Here is a 20,412-nt window from a genome sequence, read left to right on the forward strand (position 1 = left end):
CAGTTCTAGCAAATGTGAAAGTTATTATTTGGTAAGACAATCTTTATTTTTCAGCCTCTTAGGAAAGCTTTTTAAGAATTTCAAAGCTCTTCTTTGAATGTTGTCTGTCTTGTGTTTCATTCTCAATGAAGATGATCACACACTGCTTAAATAACGTTGAGATCTGGGCTCTGAGGCCAGTCCATGACTGATAGTATTCCATTTTGTTTTTCTATTCAGGTATGCCATTACAGCACAGGCAGTGTGTTTGGGATCAGTGTCATGCTGAAAAACTAAGCTGTTGCCAGTCCAAAGCTTTCCAGATGGTATATTTCTGTGTTTACTGGAAGCAAAATGGGAAGACATGAGTGGTGCAAGACTTTTGCACAGATTATACATACATACAGGGGCCTAAGATGTAACTGTGCCATGTTTGGTTGCTAAACTCCTGATTGCATAAGAGTCTGTGGACAGACAGATTTGGAGTTTTACAGTCACAGACAGTCGTGGTGTTTAACTGAAATTTTATCTGCTATAAAAAAGACAATTTCTGATCTCCAGGGCAAAGAAGATCCATCTTATTTTATCTTATAATGGAATGGTCAAACTACCTCAGGTTGAACTCTCTGCAACCCGTGGAGCAATGTGAAAAACGCATTCAGACATCATCAAAACTGTTTTGAGAATCTGAGTTAAAAAAACAATAAACACAAATAAAATACATCAAAAGTTGATGGCATAACCAGAAGCAGCAATTTTATTGGATACTAATGTGCAATGACATGTAACAGTCGAAGACAGTAGATGCAGGAGACGAGTAAATATATCAAAAAGAGGCTCCAGATACATCCAAGAACACAATACAAGAATCCACCCCTAGATAGTGTAGTCTTAACCAATTGTTTATTTTTGTTTAGATTTTCACAATCATCTTGTATTTCCTGTCATAAGCCACGGACACGTGTGACAGAAGTCTGACTTTAAAAATCAGGGCTGCAGACTTGTAGAGTGTTCCTGACAAACAGAACAATGAAACCGCTGCTGCTAACAATGTCTCGTTGGATATTTCACTGAGAACTGCGGATCATACGCCAACATGCTACCACTGAATGAATAATAAACGCTCATGTGGGATGATAAGACAAGAGCATGAGACAGAGAGGGCAGTTTATAACCTATGAACAGAGCTGGAGAGATAAGCCTGTGAATCTCTAGTGAAAAAGTCTGACTCAAATAAATACTGGGTGAATCATCACATCCTGCTGCCTTCAGTTGCTCTTTCCAGCTTTGCTGAAGCAACACAGCTTTGTTCCGATTCTTTTATCACTTAGATTGTTGCCCGTGTTTTATTTTTTCCTAATTTATGTGGCTATCTTTGGGTTTAATGTGAGTGTGATGGTATCACAAAGCTCGGTCACATTTAGCAAGAGTAAACAGTAACTGTGTTGGTCACACGTATATTCGTGCTTCTCCACAGCAGGTTCATTCTCAAGATAATATCAAAACTTGTCATCAATTGGTCAGTTGGATCACTGGATATAAGATCCGCTGGATATAACACCAATGGATGTTTGAACTACTGCTTGACTCAGTAAATTATAAATTATTTTGTTCTAGTTGTGTGAATGTCTGATCAGGTCTTTCTGTGGAGCTCTTTGGCTCTGCAGAGAGGGTGATTACTGGAAGTCAAAGAATGAAAGGGCTATGGAAACACACTTGCCATTAGCCCCGGCATACTGACTGCTTAAAAGACTTCTCAGGTTTTCAATATTAAGTTTCACCCCAGTTTGAAGTCTTTTACACTACATTACTGAGATATATTTGACAGATGACAGTACACAGCTACAATGTGTGGGCCTACAAAGCTTCTACTTATTGCAGTGTTATAAAAAAAACAATGTTGCATTTCAACCTGCCTGCCACATTGACCACTTCATGATTTGGACGGTACTGTGTGTAACTTCCATTTCCCACAGACACGCTCATGAGTGCATTAGTAAAACAAGTGTAAACTAAGCTGTCTGTTAACCAGCTTCATGACACCAGTCATCAAGATGTTAGATTAGGTGAAGTCAAATCACCTAAACAGTCAGATTAAAAGCGCCTCTGTGCGATTTACTGCATGTCTGTCACACTGTGCAAGACCAGTTTTAGACAAATCTTGGTCACAGATACTGATGCATATCAAATTGTGCGATGGATGCATAGTTGATTACAGTGCTGCAATGTTTTTAGAAAAAAATAATAAGGACAGAGACATATGAGCAAGTATAAAAGGGTTTCTTCTTAGTTATAGAGAGAAGGTTTTTTTTTCCTTTTTTACTTTACAACCAATTGTTTTGGTTTGTGTGTGTGCCCACAAATTTGTTTTCCCCTAACCTTTATTAAAAAATATGACATGTGCCGACTGGTTTATCCTTTACTATTATATTCTGAATAACTGTTTTTTTTGAGTAGCCCTGCTGTGAAAACATGGTCCTGGATGTCTGTCTCAATTTTTTGTTTGCGGGCAGTCTTTGTTGATCAAAGCCCCAAATCGGCCACTGATGGACATGTTGCACAATCAATACCATATTTAGTTTGAGACAACCAAAGAGGATGAACTTCTCATGAATGTCATGTTAGATCTCAGAGCGTATCACAGCCTCTGTAAATGTTTCATCTGAGATAAAGAAGCAAACGTCTGGGCAACAGAAGAAAAAGAAGAGATTGCTGTGCGTTGGTCAACTGTCTGAGCAACATCTCCTGAGAGAGCAACTGGAGGAGCTTTTACAGAGAGAGCTACAGCTACAGACAGACGACAGGGAGTTTGTGCGTGTTTGTTTACAGGAAGAAAAAGCTGGTCTGTTCCCTCAGTCTTTTGGGAACTATCATGTCGAAGTGGGCAAGAAGTGGAAGAAGCTTAATGCTGCGTCCAGTTGATGCTCTTCAGGTCGACGCCTTCCTGACTCATCTCCCACAGAGGACTGACAGACAGAAAGAGAGGCAAAGAGGCAGGTTAGAGAAAACAAGGTTATCGTTCAAAATTTTGTATCAATTTTATGAATGTAAAGTAAAATCAGCGTCTGTGCGATAGTGTCTGAGAGCTGACTTTACCTCATCTCTCTGAGTCTGTGGACCTGCTCGATGCATTTCTCTGCTGTGTAGTCAACCTCTTCTTCAGTGGTGAACCTGCCAATACCAAACCTGCCACAGACACAAACACAGACATTTAAACCTGAAACTAGAGAACATGAAAGGCTGTCGGTAACCATTCCCTGGTTATCCAAGTTTATAAACAGCTTTGTTTTCTGTGGATTTAATCACTTTGATTGCTAAGTCTGATCAATGTGAAGAAAAGAGTTAGGAAGCACAAGGAAGATCCTTATTAAACTTCTGGGGAGTTGCAGTTTTTATCATAATCCAGGTTACAGGAGGTATTGTTACCTGATGGAAGAGTGAGCCAGATCTTCATCTGCTCCAATAGCTCTGAGGACGTATGATGGCTCCAAAGACGCTGAAGTACATGCACTGCACACACAGACACAAATATTCAGTCATCTTTAGAGACTTTATGCACGTTAATACAAGGCTTTTGAACTGTACATTAAGCATGTAACTGTACTCTCAATGCTGGTGTTGAAACTGACATTTATGTTAAAAGTGTTTCTGTGAACTTGAGCAGAAGATAGGGAACGAAAAGTGGGCAGTGGAGGTGCTCAAGGCATTCAGGACTTTGTGTGATAGGAGAATGATTTAATTTCAATTCCAGATTTAAAAAGTAGCCAACAAAGAGAAGCTAATGTAAGAATCCTACCATGACCACACAGGTGGCAGGACACTTGATTCATAAATAGTACACAAATCGGTCAACACTTCCATCCTCTCAAAATCATGCCGATTTTCTAACTTTTTGATGCAGTGGGTAAAGTTACACTCAAAAGTTGGACATATGTGCGTGAAAGAAAGTTTGTATCTGACCTCCCTGATGACAGAGCAACATCCTTCAGTGCCATCAGCAGACTCTCGCCCTCCACGTAGGCAAAAGAAAGGTTGATACAGCCTGAAAACACCCAGACACACAAACACAATCAAAGGTGTTAGTCCAACTTCCAACAAAAACACTTCAAAAATCTTCACTGACTTGTAAATCAATTTTGGTTTAAACTCTAGCCTGAGTTTCATTTCTACATGGAATTTATTAGCGTATTATAAAACCCGTTTAGTTACAAGGAGCACTTTAACACTTTACAGTTTAAGAGTTGGTTTTGAGGTTCAGATTAGAATTAGGTATAGGCTAAAGTTAAGAAATGTCTTACGCTAATAAATGTCCTCATATAGACTGCTAAACAAACATAAATGTGTTTACCAGGGTAACGCTGTTCTGGATCTCCATTCATGATGACATCAGGAATCTCAGACATGACCTTCTGGACCAGACGATTAGCCAGCATGGACACCCGCTGATGATCATACTAAACAAACAAACATGCACTAATCCCCCTGAAATGTAGCATCGTCTGGGAAGGTTTTTTGCATGTTTGACTTTGCTTATTTTACCTCCATCTCCTCCTGGGCGATGCTACAGGCAGCTCCCAGTCCAACAGCCAGTGGGGTGGGGACAGTGCCAGAGCGCAGCCCCCTCTCCTGCCCGCCACCGTTCTGTATTGGCTCCAAACGCACCCTTGGCCTGCGACGCACGTACAACGCACCCACACCTGGACACACACACGTAGTAAGTATTTTTGCTTTTACACCATTTTACGTGTATCTTTTCAAAGATAATCAAACTCCGACTTTGACAGCTGATTGAAAAAATTAACAGGGAAACTCTGCTGATTTAAAAAAAGAAAAAAAACTTCATATAAACAACCTACACGCTTATACATACATACTATATACATACATACATTCACACATACATTTTTGCCATCTTTCCTGCTTCATATTTCACCTGCGTGTATTTTGTTTAATTTTTAAAACCAAAACATATTTCTGTGCAAAAATTTAGCCATTTATAGTTTTATACAATTTATATAAAAATGGAAATGGGCACTGACAAATGAGCTCGACAAACTATCTCACCTGCCTATTAATCGGTTTAGAGTTATGCCACCTACTGGTACTGCTACTAAAGCTGACCTTTGGGTCCATAAATCTTGTGACCACTGATGGACATCAGATCAATCTTCCAGTCAGAGATGCTGATGGGAATCTTCCCAACGGCCTGAGCAGCATCAGTGTGGAAGAAGACTCCTTTTGAGCGACAAATCTGACCTGTAGATAGAAAGAGTTCAAGCTCATTAATCTGATCAGAGCTCTCAGTTGGGCTCCGCATAAAGCGAATAGTCTGATTTATTCAGTAAAACTGACAAAACGATTTAGATGCGGATATTATGAGTACGTGATTGTGAGCATTTCGTGTGTTTGATTTGCTATGCTTACCAATCTCCTTGATGGGCTGCTTGACTCCGATCTCGTTGTTCACGGTCATCACCGACACCAAAGAGGTGTCAGTACGGATGGAGGCCTCCAACAACTGAACACACAAACAAACATAACTCATGAATTCTGTAATGCTACAAATGGAGGTAAAATAATAAATACAGGCTTCCCTGCCCAGAGGTATTGTAAAGATAGCTGCCAGTTTTTAATATGTTCACACAGACAATATTCTGGTTGTTGTCTGCGTGATCTCTCTTTTTGTCGCTGCATGTTTACCTCTAGGTCCAGCAGGCCGTTGTTCTGGACCGGTAGGTAAGTAACATCGAACCCTTCGGACTCCAGAATCCGACACGAGTCTAGGACGCACTTATGCTCGGTCTGAGTGGTGATCACATGACGTTTTTTGGCCTTGTAGAACCGGGCTACACCCTACAGGAGAGAACACACTGGGTTAAAGGGGAAAAAGTTTTAAGATTTTCTCTGATTCTAGCACTTTCTGGAGTTGTGAATCCAGTTTGTGGCTACTGCTCGTTTCTTTTTAGCATTAATTCAATGACCTCGTTTATAATTCCAGTAAATCAGAATCGACAGCAGCGTGACTTTAATTTGCTTCCTCTATTCTTGCTGTCATTACTTGTTCTTTGCTACACATGGTGTCTTTGGTAAGGCAATCCAAGTGGACTGAAGTGAAGTAGTTCGTTTCAGTGAAACAGTGAAAACAGATGCTACTTCTTCCTGTCAGTTGACTTATTTGCCTCGTGTGCACAGTAAATTTCTTTTAATTAAATGTTCTCAACGTGGTTGACAAATTCCATTTTTATCACAAGTTTTTGCATTTCAATATTGTATAGTATGATTCAGAAGAAGCACCCAAACAATACAAAGAGTTTTGTTAATGACAGTTTTGTTTTAAGGAGTTTTATTAATCAGTTCACATTCTGAATTTGCTCTTACTGTTTTATGTGTTTTTTATTTCTCATGTAGTTTATCACTTTGTTTTTTAAAGTGTTCTTATTTTGTAAGAGTTGTAGTTTTAATCTGTTGTCTGCATTTTATATTTTTGTGTGTTTGTGTGAGAGAAAGTGATTAAGGTCAAGAGAGTAGGACCTTGATAGCCATGTTGTTGGACTCTGTGGCTCCGCTGGTGAAAACAATCTCTCTGGGATCGGCTCCAATCAGATCAGCCACCTGCTGCTCAGAGAGAAAGAAAGGGAAAAAAAAACAAAAACAAAAACACCAAACAGATTCACATGTTTCTAATTTGTGTTTCTAATTTTGAAGATGTGTTCTGGTGATGCTCTAACTCCGCCCCAGTGGCCATCACAATTTGGCCAATTTGGCGTGGCCATTTTTCCTGCTTTTAACACATAAACTTTGAGGACAAAATGCTCACTTGTTCCCTAATATATTCCATTCACTAACAGCTGCCATGATGAAGAGATAAACTTCACCTGTCAGTGGACATAATACCTGTTCAGTGTGTGTGTGTGTGTGCATATATACATAAGCATAAATATATACATACATGGGCTATGTTCACACTGCTGGCGAAAGCGCATCAAATCTGATTTCTTTGACCCTATGCGACCCATATCCGATCATGGTATGACAGTGTGAACGGCACAAATCTGATATTTTCAAATCCGATCTGGGTCACTTTCGTATGTGGTACTGAATCCAATACATATCCGATGTTTTAGAAAGCGACTGCTGTTTGAACGGTCATGTCGCATTATATCTGTCTTTTACGTCACTGACACAAGACAGACGCCAATTATCAGCGCCGGATAAGCGCCCAAGAAGACATCGCGAACGTTTCTTGGCCATCCCGTGTAGATGTCAGTGAAACTGTTGGGAAGACAACGTTGGAGAAACGTGAACATTTATTTGTACTGTATAATCTGCAGATTCTGGCAGAAATCTGCAACTATCCTTTGAAGCACCGCTCCTCTCTAACAGCAATAAGGATAATTATTAGGTTATCTACATTATTATGTAAATAACAAAATAACTTAAAGCAAAAATTGGGAAACGTAAAGTCCGAAGTCTTTATATTAAGGGCCATCAGTCAAACAATGCTGTTTGCTCTGGGTCTAAACAGAGCGCGTTGTGTGTGACATCTTCTTTTGCGCATGCGGGCCGCTTTGAGCGTTCACACTAGAGAGCGTTTTCTGTCACATTTTATTTGTAGTGTGAACAACCAGACAAAAAAAAATCGGATTTGATCAAAAAATCAGAATTGAGCATTAAGACCTGCAGTGTGAACGTAGCCTTAGACATATAGCAACATCAGTCAGTGACTCTCAGTGAAACATGCACATGTTGTAGGTTACAAATATTAATGTCGGAGTGCTGATGCTGAATTCAAACATTCAGCATCAGCGCTCGACTTTGGTCTGCTCACTAGCTTGTATGAGGCCTGCATCTCTTTGCATACCACAGCTACAACTGAGCAAGCCAAAGTGATACATGGACCAGATTTTTTCAGTAAAAGGACTAGATCTTACTGTCCTTTTACTACCTGCAAAGAAAGTGTAAATAAGCACAGCCCACTTTTCTAAAGATGGAGCAGCTCTCTACCTTCCTAGCGGTCTCCATAGCAGATTCACTCTCCCAGCCGTAGGCATGTGTTCTGGAGTGAGGGTTACCGTAGTAATTCACCTGGTACGGCAACATGGCATCCAGCACCCGGGGATCCTAAAGACACACACAAACATATGAAACTCTAAGTACAACCAGCTTTATGTCCAACTCTCTCTGACATCAGCTGTAAAAGCCTGTAAAAGTGACAAAATGCTTAGTAACAGTTACCATGGGAGTGGTTGCCTGGAAGTCCATGTAGAGGGGGCGAGGCTCATCCTGTTCATGTTTCTTGATCAACTCTGCAGCATAAATATACAGTATATTTAAGACATTTAAAGCCATTTTTAAGACCACGTTAAATTTACTAATGTAAAAATAACAGCATTTAAATTGTGACCTCAAAGGGAAAACTGTTAAGACAATATGGCCTTGAATTATTTTTTTATTAACCTTGACCTAGATAACTGGCAGTAAATTGAAAAATGGATTAACTAAACACTAAAAAAATGTTTAATGTTTATTTAGAAGTTCATAAATCACTAAAGTCACAAGCTGTTCATTACATCAATGTGATTTTTCCACTTAACAAGGAAACTCAACCTGTGAAAATCAATACAACAAAGTGTAAAACATGACATTTCCTGTTCCCACTAGGTGGCGCTGTCCCTGATGTCAAATGTGGCAGTTGAAATATGTTCAGGGCTGGAGCCTGATCATATGTGTGCTCTTTGGTCCAGATCGGACAATGTATGACAGAATGAGAGGCATTTTCATTCAGATTTTCATGGCGAGTCATCGAAATTCGCCATGGTGCCACGGCCTCACCGTATCACGAAAAGTCAAAAGCTCCGCAATTTAACATGGCCCGGGTGTGTAGTTGACACTGACCAAATATGAAGTTTATACGACCAAATCCTAAGGAGGAGTTCGAAAAAGTTCGAGGCATGGAAATGGTAAAATTAGAGCCAAAATGTCACCTTTACTTCAAAATTGCGGACTTCCTGTTGGGTTTGCGTCAATGGGCCCACTGACTTTTTTGTTCGTCTCGGCATGGTACACATGTGTGCCAGATTTCATACATGTAGCTCAAACGATGTGTTCGTAGGGCTGCATTTAACAAAACACAGATGGCGCTCTAGAGCCATTTCCCAGTGCTCATATGTAAAACCATTAAAATACGAAATGTTTCACCAAACCTGACATGTGTGCAAAATTTCATGAGTTTTTGAGCATGTTAAAGCCCTCAAAAAGGCAATTCATTTCAATGAAAAATAATAATAAGAAGAAACAGAGCAGATACAATAGGGCCTTCGCACTCTCAGTGCTCGGGCCCTAATAATAATAATAATAATAATAATAATAATAATAATAATAATAATAATAATAATAATAATAAACGGAGCAGATACAATAGGGCCTTCGCACTCTCAGTGCTCGGGCCCTAATAATAAACGGAGCAGATACAACAGGGCCTTCGCACTTTTAGTGCTCGGGCCCTAATAATAAGAAATAGGGCCTTCGCACTCTCAGTGCTCGGGCCCTAAAAATGTTCTCAATCTGGCAATGAAGTCAAGAGTAATGTGCATGATTTTAACATTATAAAAATGGAGAGTGACACAGAGAATATCAGAACATAAAATCTTTTTAAAACAGTTATTTAACAAGATTGCTTCATCTTGTGCCAGTCAGTTAGTGCTCGTGAACTTTCTGTTTATTAGTGTTTTAATTTAGTATTTTTTAGGTTTTCCTGACCTCACATGGATTTTAAAATCGGCAGTTAACCTGACAGTTGACAGATGCTGTGAAGTTTCCTGCCTCCTTACTAAACTGCGTCACTTTGGGATTAGCTTCGTGCTAGTTGGTCTTGGGGGAATAAGCTACCCATTTTGCTCCGGGCTGTTGTTACCTTTCTGCGGGGAGCTAGCAGCCGTCCGCTCGGAGCTCAGCCGGAGAGGAAGCCACGCGGTTGGCCTCAGCAGCCGGGAGGACACGGTCCTACCCGAGGCAAGCATCTTGTCAGTGGACTGGCTTCAACTGGAAAGCCGCTGACCTCCGTCAAAAACAACACGCTGTTCTTAATATGAACAGCAGCAAAACAGAAAACTTGGCACAGACCAGCTTAACCCACTGGTTCCTCCGCAAAAAAATATAAATAACAAAATATCACTACTTAAACAAAAGGTTAAATTTGAGTGAAGTTCGGGGATGTTGCCGCCTGTCTGTTACGTCCAGGTATAAACACAAATGTCAAGATGAATACGTAACACCGAACACTTCCGTGTGAGACGTTCAAATTAAAAGCTTTTCACAACCATCGCAATGATAAGCATTGCTTCATATAAAGTGGATTATTTTCTAAAAAAGTAAATAATATGCACATATATTTGGATTTTTATCAGTCGGATTGATAGCGGTTTTTGTCCTCTGATTGTCAAGGGGAGAGAAAAAGCAACAGATAAATAAATGCAAGTAATAATGTAAAAAAAAATATCATAGAATTAGACTAGGGTCACCAGTAATGATGCCTTAGATTTTACAGGGTACAAACTTCAGGTTTCTGTTAATTAATTTAAGTAAGATAATGGAATATGTTCTTTATCACAAAAATTTGGGACTTCTGCAGCCAAAACAAATTGTGCAATACATAAAAAAATCCCATTATTTTAACTTCCGCCTCTTTGCAGCGTCTTCACTCGGTTACTTTGATAGCTTGACGCAGCTCGATGTCGATGCCGTTTCATGGTTGCACAAGAAACGGAAATAGGAGGCGGGAGTTCCTGTGAACGTTCACCACTCTTATTCGTTAATTTTCTGTGTTTTGGTACCGCTTCTGCTTTTTGGTTGGCTATAAAGCAACGAGTTTGTGCAAAGTGGTTTCAGTATGTTTCATCATCTTATGAATACACTACTTTTAAATAATCAATTTTTGCTTCAGTAAAATTTTTGGGTGAAAGTGTTGTACTGTATAATTATTTGCGTATATTTCAGGAGTTAAGTGGTTCGCACTGTTTCCTCACAGCATAGAAGGTCCTGAGTTCACTTCCACCATCAAGAGTTTTTACATCTTCTCCCCTGTTTGCGTTGGTTCTCTCTGGCTTCTTCCCACAGTCCGAAAACGTTGGGGGCGGGTTAATTGGCGATTCCAAAATTGCCCTAAGACAGCTGGGATAGACTCCAGCGACCCCGAAGAGGATAATGCAATATTTAAATCCAGACCCAAACTCCATACCAGCTGGTGGCGCTTTTTTGACGTTCACCCAATAAAGAAGAAGAAAAGGTAGAAGCGGAAGAGAAGCCGGATGTAGCTCATTAGCTACCCAGCTAGGTCACTTTTAAAAACCCTATTTATATATTATTTTTAAAAACACCGGGGATGGAAAATTAAACTTTTTGAGCGGTGGATCTCGCTTTGAGGTGAGTTTGAGGATTCTGCTCGTAATGTGAAAGCTCGCAGAGACGAGCTAACCTGTCAGTATGCTGCTGCTTTGGGGTTTTGTTTTTATTCGTATCAAATAATATGATGGGTTTATGCTATGTCAAATTAACGAATAAATTAGGTAATGTTATATTTAACATTTACATGCGTTTTCTGGACGTAGCAGCTGCACTGATCGTAGTTATTAAAGATAAAGAGGAGAGAAAACTAGTTTCCTGAACGTTAGACACCAACATGAGCGTCAATGCTTGTTATTTACAACGACGAGTGAAAAGCAGAACTAAACACTGTGGGGATTTAACTCCCGAGTCTCCGTCTGATATTACGTTCGCACTGAAACTGAATATGTAATAGTAGCTTGTTTTATTTATAATCTATATCTATACGTTTTATTTCGTATAGATATTATTATGGAACATAAATAAGTGAGAAATATTTATCAGTTTACCTACACTGGACAGTCTGCGTGGGTCCACTGTTTTTCTTTTTTGATGTGTGTATGTGTTTTACTTTATTTTTAAATTTGTTAAATAAATGTTAATATTAAACAAATGAAACCCAAGTAGGTTTTAAATGATGGTTTAATTTATAAACTGAAAAAGCTACAGAAACCCGCCTGACCCTTTGTGAAAAAGTATTTGCCCTGATTGTTTCTGCCACTATTGGCAGCAAGAGCTGCAGTCTTTGCAGTCATTTGTGATGACTGTCAATGAGTGTTTCACATCACCATCCGTCGCCCACCCTTATTGACAAAATTGTTTTAATTCTGGATTTTCAAGCACAAAAAGCCTTTTTAAGGTCATACCAAAACATCTTAAGCCTGGACTTTGCCTAGGATACTTCAAAACCTTTTTAATGTTTTTTGTTTTGTTTCTTTGGACGTTTTGGTTGCAAGTCTCAGATTCCAGCTTTGACACTGTGGCTATCTGGTAATATTTTCTGTTGTAATGTTACTTTCTGGATGGTTAAACCTTGTTTTATGTATGTGGGGTGCATCGTATGCAAGCCATTGCTTTGGCCTGCACCCTTTCTTTTGGAAAGAACCACTTGTTTTATTATGATCAGATAGCAATAAACAAACACACAAATACACAAGTAAATAGTGAAGAGAATCTATTTAAATGTTCGAAATCTCTAAAGTCTGTGAACAGGACTGTAGAGATCATATACCCTTCATTTGAAATGAATGGTAAAAGAAGTATTTGTCACTGTGGGGTTTTTAATTCTTGCTGTCAGGAAAAAGAAGTTCAAAAATTATACATGCAACATTCTTAACGGGCATTTTTGGAGTGCTGCAAATGTAAATGTTGCCACTAACCTCATGTTATCAAAACAGGGCTGTTTTGCAAAGTTATCTGTAACTGATGCCAAAGTCCGTGTAGAACTGACACAAGAGAATTTGGCACACAGATGATCTCAACCGAGCTTCTTAAAAATCAATAAAAGCTGTGGCTTGGTCAGAGTGTATGCATTTTTATGTGAAAGAAGGTGCACCCCCATTTTATTTAAGTTTATTAATAAATGATGCTCTATAGTAGTTTTTGTAGAGTACAAGATGAGACTTGTACTGGACCTTTTGAGAGTCATGCAGAGCTGATCTAATAAGTCAAATAATTTTTGCAACTGTGCATGACGATAATAAATCCACCGTATTAATCTCACAAATCAAGATGATAGTAAGGATGATATTGTAAAATATGTTTTAGTTATGAAAGCCAGAAATTCATTTGAAAGGTTTGTGACAGTGTCTGGAAGAACAAACATGTTCGTGTGAGTGGCCAAGAGGGCAACCTTCAGCCACATTCAGATTAAACATAGAAGTATTTCCACATCATCTGCACCTTCAGTGATGGTAACTTGCTAGTACTGAAAGCTGTGACATGTCAGCTGACCCCTTGGTTTATTTCACAGGTAGCGCCATGCTCCAAGAGCCTTTAGCAACTGAAAATCGACACGTTTGACTAAGAAGCTGTCGCCACTGCCGCCATCATGGGGACAACGATGAGCGAGCCGTGTATTTATGATAAACTGTCCGAGAGCATCGACATCCTCCGTCAGTCGGGTTACCGCTACGGGATGTCGGAGAGGGAGATTGAGAGGTTCATCAAGCAGGTCCTGGAGACCAACGAGCCCAGAAGAGAGCCCCCACAGTTTCCCATCCTGAGAGCCACCATCAAGGTCCACACATAAATTACTACATTGCTGAAACAGATTAATACTGAAGACCTTTGACACATAGAGAGTCTTAGTTTTAATTTTAGTTCAGTAGTGTTGGTAATTAGTTTGAAAGACTGTTTTAAGATAGATTTAAAGTGTGAAAATCCAATAAGTTTACTTTGTAGAAGACTCAGCTCTTTTTGTTGCTCTAAAATAGGTTTACGCTTCACAGACGGTTATTCATGTGCTGACCTGATAAAGGAGACATTTGTCTGAGTTGCAAAGTCTTTGTGTTGTCTCTTCAGTTTGTGGTGGCTGTTGGCTTCTTGCTGGTGGTGGTGCTGGCCTTCACCTACCCCCAGAATGCTCCCCAGCTGGGACTGGTCAATCTGGGCTGCTATAACTGGTCGTCCCCTCTCAGCCACGTCCGCCTGCTCTCCCTACCCATCGCCAAGAAGTACAACCTGCAAGGTGTAAATTTTTTCAGTTTTTGTTCTGTCGCAAACATGCGTACACAAACAAAATCCAACGTTTCTTACTAACGAGAAAGTCCTAGGATTGCACGATTCATTTCAGCAGAGAGCTGTAGTTGGGATGTGCCAATCCAGAAGATATTTGATGTTTCAGTTGACATTAAATTTGACGTTTGTGTGCAGCAGCAAACATGACTGTTCCGTAAACTTGTTCTCCATTTGAGAAAAAACTGAAACCAAAAAGGAGAAACACTCATCTGTCAGACTATAGGTCTTTAAAAGAAATCCAGACAGGTGACTTATTTAGGGGAAAAGAAATCAACCCATACAGTTAGATTAGATGAAACTTTATTAACCCCTGGGGTGGGTTCCTCTGGGAAATTCAGTTTCCAGTAGCACAGCACCGACAGATGTGTCAAGAATGAAGCTATCCTTAGAGCCCAAAGCTTGTTTGTTTGTTTCAGACCAGCCTGTAAATATGCATTTCTTAAGTGTTTATTTGTGTGCTGCAGGTTTCCATGAGTGGTGGAGCGCCGGCGCTCTCAGGCAAAATCTTGTCAACTGCTCAGGCTGTGCGGAGATTTCCTCAGTGTTGGAAGTCCCTGAGAGCCTCAGAGGGACTGTCACTCTGCGACGAGGGCCTCAGCTTGTCCTGCTGAAGGTCAGAGGTCAACGCTGTCACGGTGGCCATCTAAAGAGCCTTGTGTCATATTCCTGATACAGAACCTGTTTAAAATGTCTGTAAACACCACCGTGTGTGCCAGTGGTGCCATTTAAAGGATTTAACTTGTTTAATTTTTGGCTCTGTTATTAGTGTAGCCTCTGTCTTTCTGAAATGTGCACGTGAGCATTTTTCTTTCCAAAGAATGTATTTATTTATTTATTTATTTATTACTACAAACACTTGAAAAACTTAAGATCATCATGATAACTGCATCTACTGTGCTGAACGAATGACACATGCATATTGTGGGAGCCGCTCAAACATCTCAAGAGATAAAGAATGTGTGTAAGACACTTGTCACATTAGGAAAAAGTCAACAGCAGACCTGTAAAATCACATGCCCTGTAAACAGTTGACAGTTAATCTTCAGTTTGAATAAAAAACAAAACAAAATAGTTTGTTCATCCTTATTTCCATTTGTCCATGCTGCTCTCTCTAGGGCGGGGAGTCCCTCAGCGTCCAGCGGCAGCAGCTCGAGGAGCTCTACCTGGCTCATTCGGGTTCCATGTCCATTCTGCTGGAAGAGGAGGACGGTCTGCACAACCACAATCTCGGCCTCCCTCAGGGACCTGCCAACTTCACGTTGCTCTGGTACTTAGCATTTTTAAAGTAGTGCTCCATTTGCTCAGTACCAACCCCAACCACTGGAAAATACTTACCGTATTTCCCGGACTACAAAGCGCACCCGAATATTAGCCGCACAAGCTAAAAACAGGGGAAAATCCTGTTTTGTACATACATTAGCCGCACCTGACTAAAAGCCGCAGGTGTTTCAATGTTGACTTATCATATGTAAGAGAATATGCACAAAGCGAATTGTCAGGAAAGAGATGGCTGTTTGGAGACACACCCCTTTTATTAATATTTTGAAAAACAAGTTATGGGTACATATTTGCATAACTTTTTAGGTATATGTACAAGTACCGGTAATTACAAGTACAAAACATGTACTATGCTTCATAAATGAGTAACAAATGTAGTACATAACAATAACCTACAGCACACCAGAAAAATAGATTTCAGAATCCACTGGTGGAGTTGGGCATAACTTGCTTTTCGCAAATTTATCGCCGCTCGTCATCCACGCCTCCCGCTGAACGCATAGCGCTACTTTGTTTTTCGCGCTACTTCGTACGGCACTACGTTGCCTGGCGGACGGACATGTGACCAACATACCACTCTTGAACCCTGATCCTTCCGCCAGGCAACGTAATGCCGTACAACAGCGGAACAAACAAAACAAATCCTCTTACAATATCACAAAAATCATGGACAATCCATAGAAAAGCCACAGGGTTCAAAGCTTGTGCAAAAAGTAGCGGCTTATAGCCCGACAATTACGGTACTAATTTAATACTTGAAGAGGTCAGAATCAGTGCTAGTGTGAATCAGATTGTTGTGCCACTAAAACATCTACATGTGGACGCATACTGTGTAATAAATAATGCTGGGTGCAACACATCTACCTGTAAAAAGTCTACTTACTACACTTTTTGACAAATCTTTGTACTACCCCTGTGATCTTTGACCTTCATAAATTGTGGTCTCAATTACATTCAAAAGAGGAAGTCAAGTCCACCCTATGCTAGAGTATGTTTTAGTGCGAGCCAGTCTTTTAATTGTCAGATCGCTGACCCTATGACCCTAAAACTGGACGTTAAAAACCAATAGCTGACATCACTGTGACCATTACTTATATCTGGATACAGTCTATGTGTGGTTGTAGTTGTGCATATTACTTCTGTCCCTGTAGGCGGTTCAGCTCTGGGACCAGGGAGAAGGTGCTGAGGTGGCTCTTCCCGAAGGCTGAGCTCTGCCCCCTGCTGGACAGCGCCGGGACCATCCTGCAGCGCTGCCTGGTCACCCACAGCACAAACTCTCAGAGCAAGGTGAGTCCAACTGTGTTCATATTTGTTCATATTCCAATCGCAGAACAAACACCACGCTAATTATCGTTATGGATGCAGAGAGTAAACAGTAAAAATGGTAAAAATAAAGAAAAATGATGGATTATTATTATTATTATTATTATTATTATTATTGTTAGTATTAAGTTAAAGCAGCGGAAGTATGTTGAGGTTGTGCAGTTGTGATTGTAGCGCCTCAGTGATGTTTTGTCCTCGATAATATTTAACTACAAAAACACACCTTTCAGCTTTCTTTGTTGTAAGCTGCCGTTTGGGTTTCAGGGTGTCAGGGTGTTGGGCTGGCTGGTGGTGGGCGAGGGGCTGCCAACTGTTAGAGTTCTGCCCGTTCAGCGCTGCCAGAAACACTGCAGCTCCTTCAACCTGTGGCTGACGCCGGGAGACATGGGTAACACCTGCTGCACCTGCACATTTTTACACATGGACAGCAGATGAAATACAGATATTTAATAAAAAAAAAAAAAAAAAGTTAAAATATAGTTTTTGTTGTTAGGACTTTATATAGTTTATTAATTCATTAATGATTAATTTGTCAAATTAAACATTAATAATGTTTAATCTGACAAATTAAAATCAAAGCAGTTAATGTTTTGTGTGGCTGCTGAAGCCACACTGAGCACCTATTGATTTGTTGTCCCCTATGACCTTTGACCTGCACAGTGTACGCTGACCCCCGGTACTGGCAGATGGAGCTCTTTCCGGGTCGAGGCCAGAACATCATCTGTGGCGGGTCGACATTTTAAAACTTCAGGAGGCGCCAAGAGAAGAAGGGCGGAGTTCAGGACTGAGGCGTGACATGGAGATCATCTGCCTTGCTCCAGCTCCGCCCACTGATGCCTTACAAAGTTCCAACCTTTTATTAATATTACTTTTTCCTGGTACCCCTTCTTTCTGGTAATCCTCCCATCATCCTCAGAGAGCTGGAACAACTGCACACATGGAGGTTTGAGGACTGAAAAGTGACTCATTTAGTTTACCAGCTGAACGTAATCTTGTGCCATAGCTCCACACAGATATCTAGATTTAAAAAAACAAACAAACAAAAGAAATCTTTGTTTCTCTTTAGTGCCCGGTCCCAGGTCTCTGAATCACCGGCAACACCTCCGACTCGTTCAGTGATTTTTAAAATATCTGCTGTTGTCCTTGTTGGTTGGAGAAAACAAAGTTATATTTTGTGTCAAAGCCAGAAAAATGTCTTCATGTGTGACTCTTCACAGTGATGAGGGTCAAATTTATGAAAAATGACTTTTAAATGGAGTCCTCTTAAGAGACTTGTGGTTTAGATATTGAGTCACAGCTGATTGGTCAGCCAGAGACAACCCAAGCACCATGTACAACGGAAGAACGATGAGATACAAAATTAGTGCTTTGCATATTGGTCGTGTGCAGCTGACCCCAGGCTGGATTAACCTAAACCTTGTGGCTTTTTAATCTGATTAATCTAAAATGAAACTTGGGAGTAATCAAAGTAGAACCAGTAGCAACGCAGGGGATGCCCCACAGCTCCCTTTCTTCTTCTTCTCCCTCTAACACCTGCTTAAGTTTTTGCACTTTCTGGGAACTTTAAAGGAACTTTGGTGTCATTTGGATTCATGTGGATGTGGTAAAAGAGCCGGACTGTGATCAGAACTTCCAGCCGCTAACAAACTCAGATGGTGCCGAGAGGAAAAACTCATCGAGCTGCTCAGTGCAGGAGCAAACCCACAAACTAAAGAAAACAATTGCCATCTGTTGTGACGCACCTGCAGCTTCTGCCCTTTATTTGGTTCTTTTGATTATGTTAAAGGGGCAGTTCACCCAAAATTTTAAAACTATGATATTCTCAGTTACATATCGTAGTACCTAAAACAGTCTGTGATTTGAACTGCTTTTAGTTTTTCTGTATTTTGGGTAATTTTTTCAAAGTGGACCCATTATGTTCTAGTATCAGTAAGTCAGTAAGAGGATATTAGAGTTACCCCCTCTTACTGACATCATAGAGATCTCAGAAGAGAAGAAATATAAATGACATGTGGATATATAGGCATCCTTATTTGAAAATTGGCCACTTTTAATATGAGCATCCTTCATTTTAACAATAAATATGGTGGAAAACAAGTAAAATTGGGAAAGGCTTAATTTAAATGAATCTATTTTGGCTCATGTTTTTGCCAAATGTAAACGTAACACTGCGATTCTCTCGTTCTTTTCAAACTCTCTTGAAAAAGTTTTTAAACTTTCTTTTGGTCACATTTTAGCATTTTACAAAAGTGTTTTTAACCTGATTATGAGCCATCTCTGTCTCAACACAAGTTTTAGACCTGTGAGAGAATATATGGGTGAACTGGCCCTTTAACATCCAGTTTGCAACACTAAGGCAGACAAAAGCTGCTTCTCTAATTTCATTGTCGCTATTTATTGTTATGGCTGTATAGAAATTGAACCATTAATTTTAATAATAAAGTGTTGTAATATTATATTTTTGATTATTACATGGGATCATTAGCACAGACAGCGCAAGAGCGGAGGATATATTTTGTGCTTATCAGGGTTTAAAAGTCTGAATAATGTCAAGTAAGTTTGCCAAAGTTTCTGCATTTTAAAGATGAACTCCCTCGACTTGTTTAAGAGTTTTACATTTCCAGCAAAGCAACTGAAGCTAAGTCAGGGGCTGCATCTTTTGAAATTTTGCTTTGCATAGAGATGTAACACTTTTATGAGGAAATTAAAACTTATTGTGTATTATATGCTTCCATCTGTGTGGACACTTTGTTTAAAAGTTAAAAAGTTGAGTCTGAACTTTATGGGGAATTGTAGGTATTGTGAAGAAAATTAATTAACAAATAAAATTAAACAACAAAAAAAAAGTCTTGCAGACAAAAGCCCATCCATCCATTTTCTTCTGCTTATCCAGTTCAGGGTGGCAGACAAAATAGAATAATTACAGGTGATCTGGTATGCTCATTGTCATCTCCAAAAGTCATTCTTGGATTGCACTAGAGTAGCTCGGATGATTCACAGTTAAATATAATCCTCATTGTTGTACTACACCGGATCAGTTCAGCCTCTATTTTGAATCCTATCCATCTGTACCAACCGTCTTCTGATTGGCCGCCCCTCCAAAACAGAACAACAGATGGGTGGGGCTTCTGGGCCTTAAATTCCCATATTAGGAGATGACATCACTGTTTCTGATGTCATCCCAATGCAAATTAATACATGTATTTCCAAACCAATGGCCTAAATCTAGTTTAAAAAAAACAAAAAACTTAGAATTAGAATTAGACTGACAAATTAACAGTAGGAAAGGAAAAGTTAAATTAGTCTGAAAACCTTAACCCAGAGATACTAGTACATAACCTCTGAATATATATGAAAGAAAGTAAAAATGAGTATAATTAATAGGTCTAATTTAAATATTTTGTCAACATTTAAGCATTTGTAAGGTTTGCCAAGAAAACTGCTCTACATGTCACATCTTACATATATCCAAGTAATCCTGCTTTAAATCCATTATTTAATTCAGATTTGGCCCATTTTACAACATTGTGGTACCTTTGAAGGACCTTACAGGAGAAGTAGACTTACATTAGCTGTGCAGTTTATAGCTAACTAATGCAAAGAGCAGTGCTGTAGTAAATCTCGCTTTCTGACGTTTACTTTTTGGTGTCTCCAATAGTTTGCGTGTACAAAATGTACATTTGAAGTCAGTGATTCACAATACTGACCACA

General features: G+C 39.7%; 2 protein-coding genes across 4 annotated transcripts; one reads left to right on the forward strand and one right to left on the reverse strand.

Moving 5' to 3' along the window:
• Positions 1-709: 709 nt before the first annotated feature.
• nfs1 (NFS1 cysteine desulfurase) lies at positions 710-10,245 on the reverse strand. Its single transcript, XM_085159278.1, has 13 exons — positions 9,893-10,245; positions 8,215-8,285; positions 7,984-8,100; positions 6,511-6,594; positions 5,680-5,832; positions 5,404-5,497; positions 5,101-5,235; positions 4,519-4,676; positions 4,328-4,433; positions 3,940-4,021; positions 3,406-3,489; positions 3,076-3,165; positions 710-2,945 (listed from the first exon to the last, which is right to left on the reverse strand). The coding sequence occupies exons 1-13, from the start codon at positions 9,996-9,998 to the stop codon at positions 2,882-2,884; spliced, it is 1,344 nt and encodes a 447-aa protein (XP_085015404.1). The 5' UTR covers positions 9,999-10,245; the 3' UTR covers positions 710-2,881.
• Positions 10,246-11,269: 1,024 nt separating this feature from the next.
• On the forward strand, positions 11,270-19,425 carry c5h6orf89 (chromosome 5 C6orf89 homolog). Of its 3 annotated transcripts, none has more exons than XM_085159279.1 (8): positions 11,270-11,404; positions 13,338-13,600; positions 13,885-14,050; positions 14,565-14,713; positions 15,216-15,367; positions 16,530-16,665; positions 16,966-17,089; positions 17,362-19,425. In XM_085159279.1, the coding sequence occupies exons 2-8, from the start codon at positions 13,412-13,414 to the stop codon at positions 17,442-17,444; spliced, it is 999 nt and encodes a 332-aa protein (XP_085015405.1). In that variant the 5' UTR covers positions 11,270-11,404; positions 13,338-13,411; the 3' UTR covers positions 17,445-19,425. The 3 variants fall into 3 exon arrangements, with proteins under 3 accessions (XP_085015405.1, XP_085015406.1, XP_085015407.1); XM_085159280.1 differs by having other exon boundaries at positions 11,270-11,400; positions 13,334-13,600; XM_085159281.1 differs by lacking the exon at positions 11,270-11,404 and adding an exon at positions 12,001-12,351 and having other exon boundaries at positions 13,334-13,600.
• The last annotated feature ends 987 nt before the right edge of the window (positions 19,426-20,412 follow it).

This window comes from Neolamprologus multifasciatus, chromosome 5, assembly GCF_963576455.1.
Source record: "Neolamprologus multifasciatus chromosome 5, fNeoMul1.2, whole genome shotgun sequence".
Lineage (NCBI taxonomy): Eukaryota > Metazoa > Chordata > Actinopteri > Cichliformes > Cichlidae > Neolamprologus > Neolamprologus multifasciatus.